This window comes from Miscanthus floridulus, chromosome 16 (assembly GCF_019320115.1).
Source record: "Miscanthus floridulus cultivar M001 chromosome 16, ASM1932011v1, whole genome shotgun sequence".
NCBI lineage: Eukaryota > Viridiplantae > Streptophyta > Magnoliopsida > Poales > Poaceae > Miscanthus > Miscanthus floridulus.
The window spans coordinates 67,877,553-67,887,004 of NC_089595.1; the positions used below are offsets into that span (position 1 = coordinate 67,877,553).

Sequence of the window (9,452 nt, forward strand, 5' to 3'; positions counted from 1 at the left end):
GCCATTCATCACTATAGACAGCGTGCTTGTGCCACTGCATGATGCCACACAGATTCATCCGGATCTGCAATGCAAGGCTGCAACTGCAAGCATCTCAGGCAGGTGCAGGCAGCCTCAGCCTCTTGGGTCTTTGCCCCCCCTCACCAAACTTGGTCATATCATACCAATACCATATGACGTGAGATCTGAAGAAACATTCCATTCTGAACTGAAAGATGTAAGAAACGAAATCGAAATCAGAAGTAAGGATGGCAACGGGTATATACCCGTCGGGTATCGCCGGAACGTTCTCTTCCCCGCTATGGAGAATTTATCCCGTCCCCATCCCCATTAACTGTCTCGGGTATAGATTCTTGCCTATCCCCGTACCCGTCGGGTATCGGTCGGGTAACAGATACCCGACGGGTACTGCATACCCGATAAACAAGGACACTTGGGGTCGCAGCTTTGCAATCGGAGGCGTTTCTTCTTCACCCGGGTATAAGTGTCGGAGTCTCGGAGATGCCGAGGAGAAGGAACGAGGTTGCGAGGAGGACGAGCAAAGGTGGCAGAGAGACCGAACTGAGGAAGCAAGGGGCACGAGCGCTCGTGAGACAGGCGTGCTTGTGCTGCTGGCGGAGATGGTGAGGAAAAATTGAACGAGGGTTCCTAGAACACACAAATTATATATATAACTGTTCAGATTTGGACCAAAATATCTATGTTGAGCTTCTTTGGGCCTAATACTCGCATGACAGCTCAAATAGTCGGGTTCCTCAACGGGTAACGGGGACGGGTAAACAGGGAACGTTCCCGTACCCGCTATACCCGTCGGGTATGGATTCTTGCCCATTTAGATGCCCACGGGTAAAGATATGATCCCATCCCCGTCCCCCTAATGGATCAAATACCCGTCGGGTATCGGGTATCGGGTCCCCGTTGCCATCCTTAATCAGAAGAGGTTCGGACTTGAAAGATTGCACAGTAACAATGATAAAAGAGAGCCACTTGTTTCTTTCTGCGACTGCGATTGTTCTGTTCCTAGAGGGTGTTTGGTTCTTTAGTCACTTCTAAAATTCATGTCACATCAAATGTTTAATATACTAATAAAGAGCATTAAATATAGATTAATTACAAAACCAATTACATAGATGGAGGCTAATTTTCGAGATGAATTCTTAAGTCTAATTAACCTGTTATTAGCACATGTTACTGTAGCACTATGTTGTCAAATCATGGACTAATTAGGCTTAAAAGATTCGTCTCGCAAATTAGTCGCAAGTTATGTAATTAATTTCATAATTAATCTATATTAATACTCCATACATGTGCCTAAACATTCGATATGAATGGAATTTTAGGAGTTCCTGCAGGACAAACAAGCCCCAGTAACTGTGGGGAACATTACGTTCATGGGAGTCCTAGTAACTGTGGGGAACACTACATTCCTGTTCCCCACAGTTAGCAGCTGTAGTACATCACCGCTTATTAATCTACAGTTACTGCTACTGACATTGACTCAGAGGACAGCTTAGGCCATGTTTAGTTGCCTCATATTTCATAATTTGACACTATATAAAACGAAGATTCCCCGTCACATCAAACTTATGGTATATGCATGGAGTACTATATGTTGACGAAATAAAAACTAAATGCACAGTTTAGTTGTACTTTACGAGACGAACGTTTTGAGCCTAATTAATCTGAACAATTATTACCAAATAAAAACAAAATGCTACAGTAGCTACAGTACAACCCGAATCCGGCGGCGCCGATTCGGTGGCCGAACTAAACGCGGCCTTAGCTGATTAATCTACAGTTACTGCTACTGACATTGACTCAGAGGACAGCTTACTGCGAGTGTGCGCTGCAGCTGCAGCTGCTGGGGTCAAGCCAGCCAGTGGCATGCAGACAGCGAGGTATATGTACCCGTTGCTGTCCTGTCGCAGCGCGCCGCGGCTGCTGCTGAGTGCTGGGCTGGGCCTGGGCTGGTTGTACACGAGCCAGCCAGAGCAGCAGTCTGCACTGCACCGCACACGATGCGTAGCACACAGATCCAGTGAACTGTGAACCGCAATGAATGAGGCTCCCTGGCCTGGGCTGTGGCGCTGTGAACTGCAGAGACTTGGCCATGATACACGCACACCACCGGATCTTCAACTCGAGGCAAGACAAATAGGGCTCGGCAAAACACATCTCGTTCTCCTGTGAAGCGAGCAGCGCTAATACCAATCCATAAGCTGCAATTGGCCCACAACAATAAGCTGCAAAAAGTATTCCAGCCAAAATGAATGACCATTCATCGCATGTAAGGCAATTTATTCATCAGCTACACATGCACGAAAATCAAAACATAGGGAGTTCAAAAAAGAATCAAAACATAAAGGTTTTCACAGCAGGAAAGCAAACAAGCAGGGCAGTCCATAACTCCATATTATGATGACAAGCATGGGGCATAAAACTGTTGAGACTTAAACAGGCCAGCAAAATAATAGTAAATATTTTGTTGCACAATTGATATTAACCATTATTACAAACTGAGGTGCAGAATCAGGGATATCATCTGACTGGTCACTAATCAATCCCTTCCAAGCTGATAAACTTAACATGAGAGAACCTTGCGGCAGGGATAAAAAAAGATGGCAAAAAGCAAGTTCATGAGGGGGAATACAAGAACAAGAGCTCCAGAATTCGTCCATCTTCATTATTCTCTGAGTGTACAGATGGATGCACTGCTGGATATTTGAGAAACTAACGCAGTGAGCTTAGAACAGATTAAAGTACATGATGGTGTCCTTCGCCATCACCAGCAAAAGCAGCTTGAAGTATATCAAAGCCCACTTTCTGGTGATATCATGGTGGACGTAGTCCAGAAGAATCTCCTTGTGGAACATGTATACTTGATGGAACACCGCGCCGACCAGAAGAGAGGTACTTATGCTGTTCTTGGAGACAAGAAGCAGAGCTGGGATCATGTAAAAGGTGACTTGGGTTAATATCTCTGATCGCCTTACTTTAGAACTCTCACTTGTCAGGGGACTACTTCTAGGTTTAGCGATAGCTGCTTCTAGCGGGCTGAACACCACAACCTTGGGTGTGGCTTCCTCACTCGTTTTCTGTGCATCAGACTGTTTCATTTCACCACCTGACTTGTATGTCTCAGAGATCTGTGATATTTCCAAACATCATAAAATTCATGTACATTTAGTACAGGCTGACAGAATAAGTGACAAAGCAAGCACTAAGTCTTGCTGGTGACAAACTGTGAATTCTGCACCTGAGATCCATTGGATGCTAGAGAGGAAAACCAACGAGGTAAAACTTGTGCTCCACTGAGGTCAGATGTAGGTTCATATCCCAGAACCTGTTGCGCATATACATGCCAGAATATACATATTAGAGCACTATAGACTTTCATTCTTCTGAATGATATGAGATATAATATAATGGAAACCAGAAGCCCAACTTCTTTCAAACTTTAAACAACTTTTAAAAAGGTCACAAGTTTCTACTACTCAGTGAAACAAACGAAGCAACCGGTTTTTTAGTTTAGAGAGCATGGATGTATACAAGGGTACACACATATAATGCAAAAGGGTACACAACAGATCAAAACATGTAAAATGGACAAAGAATAACTATTGGTTCATATCAAGAGTTGGGTACTGTGAAAATACAAGCTATCTAGAGTACTGATGTGTTCTCACTGAAGTATAAGACTTTTCAAAACTTATCATGATATCTAACATACGTGAATTGGAAACATGACAATAATATGTGTGGATTTTCCTAATAGTACCGTCATAATATCACAATTCTATTTGGTCCTACAAATATCACAGTAAATTAGTGGTTAATGTTGTGTTTTTGTTTTGGTGACCAGTGCAACTGTCTAAAACAACAAGTGTTCGTGATCACCAATCAGTGGCAGAAAGATCAGCAACTTTGCAAAGATGTGACGCTGTGAAATGATTCTAAGCCATCAATAATCTATATTCTATCTTACAACAGTATGGAAAGATAAAATCACTAAATGATTAAGACAATAGTTATAGCATTGTATCCTTGAAGCTAGCTACTAGTTAGACAGTTACCCCCATAAGTAGTGGTTATAACCTTTACTAATTGTCGTCTAGACGGTCTAATCGCACATCAACATACCATCTAGAAACTAGACTTAAGATCTCCAACTAGCATTTATGTGAACAATGAGCTATAGTATCCTCTATTATCTCATCATTCATACTGGAAACATGAGTTTGGGCTTCTTAGCTTTCTTTTTTTAGTTCAGTTCTCCACAAACAAACAAACCTTTACAGTGAAAAGCATATATAGACCATCTCATGAGACAAAATACTTTGCAGTTTATGTGGAAGAGGTGCTAGGGGCACAGGGCACTACAAAATAATCATTTTTCTCTCTCTTTGAATTTTGGACACCGGACATCCACTAAATGAAATACCCTGTTAATAGTAAATCACATCTTATCAGGTGGCAGTCACAAGGTGAAGCTTATCAAGAACTACACGGATGCGGTTCTCTCTGTCATTAATGGAGGGACACACGAGACAGGCAAATGATATTAGACCAATTCAACCAGTCTTTCTCTTCCACGGTATTAGATATATGTATAGTCTAACACATGATGTCAAGTTATACATATCTCTAATACACGGCAATGTGCTTCTCTCCTTAGTCTCGCCATGTCCATGGATTCAGACTGCAGACACTATAGAACTACATAAGCATACTACATATTTCGGTCAAGTATAAACCACTATGGAGATACTAAACGAGATCACTCTCCACCTCTGATACCCAAGCAAAGCAGACACGAATCGGACGACAGGGTTGCCTTAGGAAAGCCTACGAGCCAGATCATCAATCAGACGGTGCAGATCAGACCAAGCGCGCAGGCACACGAATCACTAAAGAATCGCATCACAATCACCCATTCCGATCTGCAAGTATGAAGTATGTAGCACAAGCAACGAGGGATCGGGTACACGAACGAACCTTGCCGAGCCCATGGGACGACGGGGCGGACGGGTAGCGGGGCAGGGACGAGAGCGCGCGAGCTCCGGAGATCGGCGGCGCTGCGTCGGCGGCGGCGCGGGTGAGGGCGGCGGCGAGGGTGAGGGCCTTGGATCGGGCCAGGATCCGCGACGCCATGGCGATGGGTTGGGGTTCCTTGTGAGCGGCGGTGGTCGGGAAAGTGGGAAGAAACAGGAGCACGCCCACGCCGCACGCGCACGGCACAAGATCGTTCGTGGAATGGGCGGGCCTGACCCCGCTCGGCCCATCTTGGTCAGACCCCGTGCTTTGGGCCCAAGATGTACTCTCATTTTATTTTATATTAAAAAATTATATTATTATTATTATAGCTTATCTTATCTTATCTTATCTTATCTATCTATCTATATCTCTTATAATCTCAAACCCACTAGAGTATTATCTTGACATGTAAGATGTCCACCTCAGCAGTCCACTATCACTTGCAATTAAAGTTGTATCTCTTATAATCCTAATCCTAAACCCCACTAGAGTATTATTTTGACATGCAAGGTGTCCACCTCAACAGTCCACGATCACTTGCAATTAAAGTTATATCTCTTATAGTCCTAAACCCCGCTAGAGTATTACCTTGACATGCAAGGTGTCTACCTCAGCAGCCCACTATCACTTGCAATTAAAGTTATATCTCTTATAATCCTAAACCCCACTAGAGTATTATCTTGACATGAAAGGTGTCCACCTCAGCAGTCCAATATCACTTGCAATTAAAGTTTATTAGCACAAGTAATTGTGATATCTACATCAGCAAGACATATCATCTATTAACATATATTTAGTTGTCTACATTAGCGTGCCACGCTATCCACTAACATTAGTTTATAAATAGTTAATCCCTTTCTAAGAATTCTATGAATAATTGAATTTTTCATTATATCTCTTATAATTCTAAACCCTACTAGAGTATTATCTTGACATGTAAGGTGTTCACCTCAGCCGTCCATTGTTCACTTGCAATTAAAGGTATATCTCTTATCTGTTATATAATCCTAATCATAAACCCCACTAGAGTATTATCTTGACATGCAAGGTGTCCACCTCAGTAGTCTAATATCATTTGCAATTAAAGTTATATCTTTTATAATCCTAAACCCCATTAGAATATTATCTTGACATAAAAGGTGTCCACCTCAGCAGTCCAATATCACTTGCAATTAAAGTTCATTAGCACAAGTACTTGTGATATCCACATCACCGAGACACGTCATCTACTAACATATATTTAGTTGTCCACATCAGCGTGCCACGCTATCCACTGACATTAGTTTATAATAGTTAATCCCTTCCTAAGAATTGTATGAATAGTTTAATTTTCATTCCAAATCAGTAGTTCCTGCAGCAACGCCCAGGATATGCTTCAGTACTCTTATAAAGCAAAACCTCACTAAAAGTCTAACTTATTCCGAAGCGCTCAATATCATCACTTAATGTAGTATATCTAATCATCCACCTCCTCCGTACTCCCACCCAGTCGGATTTTCAAAAGATGAAGACAAAAAAAGAAAAGAAAAGAAACCATAGCAATTACTCATGCATCCACCTAGCCGGCCTCCCCCTCTCCCCAGGCCCCTACCTCTGTCACCCTCTTCCGTCTCTCCCCTTGCCCCTACCTCTTCCCCTTCTCCGCATTCACCCACTCATGCAGCTGACTCGATGCCTTCGGTGCTCCATAAATGGCTAGATGACTAGTCCCCAGCAGCGGATGAAAGGGGCCAGCAGGGTGTCGCCCCCCACCTGATCTCTACCGAAAAAAAAATTATTGGATGTATGGCTGCCCAATTAGCGAACTAAATCCATATGTCACGGGGACTCAATTGTAGATTCATCATTCATTGAGATTATGATTTACTAACCCATGGTGTTTCCCTGTAGCAAACAAAGAAGGATCGCACATCTTATCAGTATGAGCGTGGTGGCGACCGGCGGTTACACGGCAGGCTGCACGCCTGCACAGCTTGTGCAGTAGGCAGTTCCACGGCGCGGCAGAAAGTACGCAGCCGGCTCCATAAGTTCACAACTTGCAAGATGGCAAGGTGCCATGATCACTAGACCAGATATGGTCACTTTAAATTTCACTTTGTAGTTGATTTATTATTTTATTTGCAGCAATAGGATCAATCGTCGAAGCTAGAAGCTAGAGAGCTGAACGTCTAAACCTGAACGTGCAACGTTGCTAATGCAGTAATAAATCTATGTTGCTAATGCCGACCCTGACTTTGCCTTTATTTTTTTTATTTTGATGGACAATTGTGAAACATACAAAGAAGACGGCTAATGGTTTCTGCGGCTGATAAGCCGGCCGAAGCTGATTTGTTGTGAGAGAAAAACTATGTTCCATAGCTGATAAGTTCAGGCTGATAGTTCAAGCGATCGAAGGACAAAATGACATACAATTTAGACACGTAGAGTACCATTCAATCATGTGCCTTTGTTTTTTCATATAAAATACTACTTTCAAATCTAGCCATGTATGATAACATATATATTCTCTAAAATTACAAAAGCATTAATATTGCATAGCTTTTTTAATTTGTGTTGCTGTTTCCGGTGCTCAGCCCTCAGTGCAATTTATTTTTTTTTCTCAAATACGCGAGGGGAATCTTCTAATCTTATATACCGGCATGTCTGTGTTTTATAAAAAAACATGTTTGAACCTAGTATATCTTGAATCGGAGTCAGGCAAAAGCCACTAAGGAGTATCTCATTCCACAACGCCTCTATGTCATCACTTAATATAGTCCGTCTGATCATCCACCTCCTCGTCCGTACTCCCACCCAGCCAATTTTTTCAATATATGATGGTGGAAAAAAAGAGAAATAAAATCATAGCAATTACTCACGCATCCATCCCGCCGCCCTCCCCTGTCTGTCCCCTAGCCCCTACCTCTGTCACCCCCTCCCTTCTCTCCCCTTACCCTACCTCTTCCCCTTCTCCGCATCCACCCATGCCTGCAGCCGACTTGATACCTTCGCTGCTCCATAAATGGCTAGATGGTCGGTTCCCCAGAGGTGGATGGAATGGGCCGACAGGGGTGTCGCCCCTCCTGATCTCTACCTGCAAAAAAAATATTCGATGTATGCTGCCCAACTAGTGAACTAAATCCCTGGGTCATATGGACTCAATCGTAGATTCATCATTCATTGAGATTGTGATTTGTGAACTCATGGTGTTTCATGTAGCAAAACTAGGGGTAGAAGGATCGCACAGCCTCGTATTCTGTATGTGCGTGGTGGCTGACCTGGTGGTAACGCGGCAAGCTACAGGCCTGCACAGCTTGCACAGTCGGCAGTTCCACGGCGTGGCAGGAAGTACGCAACCGGTTTCATGGCAAGTTCACAAATCGCCAGATTGCAAGGTGCCAATATCACTATGCCAGGTATTATCATTATATTTTAAATTTGACTTTGTAGTTGATTGGTTATTTTATTTGCAGCAATAGGATCGATCGTCGAAGCTAGAAGCTAGAGAGCTGAACGTCTAAACCTGAACGTGCAATGATGCTAATGCAGTAATAATGCCACGTTGCTAATGCCGACCCTGACTTTGCCTTTAATTTTTTTTATGGATGATCATGAAACATACAAAGAAGACAATTGAATCTTTTTACAAAACAACAAGAGACCAAGGACAAAATGACTTTGATACAATTTAGACACGTAGAGTACCATTCAATCATGTGAGTTCCTTTGTTTTTTTTTCATGTAAAGTACTACTTTCAAATCTAGCCACGTATGACAACAGATATATTCTCCAAAATTACAAAAGTCATTAATATTGCATAGCTTTCTTAATTTGTGTTGCTCTTTCCAGTGCTAATCCCACCGTGCAATTTTTTTTCTCAAATACTCGCTGCAACGCACAGGGAATCTTCTAGTCTTATATACTGGCATGTCTGTGCGTTTAAAAAAACATGTTTGAACCTATTATATCTTGAATTGGAGTCTAGCAAAACCTACTAGAGTCTATCTCATTCCACAGCGCTCTATGTCATCGCTTAATATAGTCCGTTTGATCATCCATCTCCTCCTCCGTACTCCCACCCAGCCGACTTTTCAATAGATGATGGCGAAAAAAGAAAAAAAAACCATAGCAATTACTCACGCATCCACTCGCCGTCCTTCCCGTCTCTCCCCTAGCCCCTACCTCTGTCACCCTCTCCCTTCTCTCCCCTTGCCCCTACCTCTTCCCCTTCTCCGCGTCCACCCACGCCTGCAACCGACTCGATGCCTTCGTTGCTCCATAAATGGCTAGATGGCCAGTTCCCCAACGGCGGATGGAAGGGGGGCAGCAGGGGCATCGCCCCTCCTGATCTCTACAGCAAAAAAATTATTCGATGTATGGTTGCCCAACTAGCGAACTAAATCCCTGGGTCGTAGGGACTGAATCGTAGATTCATCGT

At 43.1% G+C, this 9,452-nt stretch overlaps 1 protein-coding gene across 1 annotated transcript; it reads right to left on the reverse strand.

Annotated features, from left to right (window-relative positions):
* Positions 1-2,441: 2,441 nt before the first annotated feature.
* On the reverse strand, positions 2,442-5,233 carry LOC136513272 (succinate dehydrogenase subunit 4, mitochondrial-like). The gene is made up of 3 exons (XM_066507264.1): positions 4,996-5,233; positions 3,257-3,343; positions 2,442-3,146 (listed from the first exon to the last, which is right to left on the reverse strand). Exons 1-3 carry the CDS (start codon positions 5,149-5,151, stop codon positions 2,745-2,747), a joined length of 645 nt encoding a protein of 214 aa, XP_066363361.1. The 5' UTR covers positions 5,152-5,233; the 3' UTR covers positions 2,442-2,744.
* Between the last annotated feature and the right edge of the window lie 4,219 nt (positions 5,234-9,452).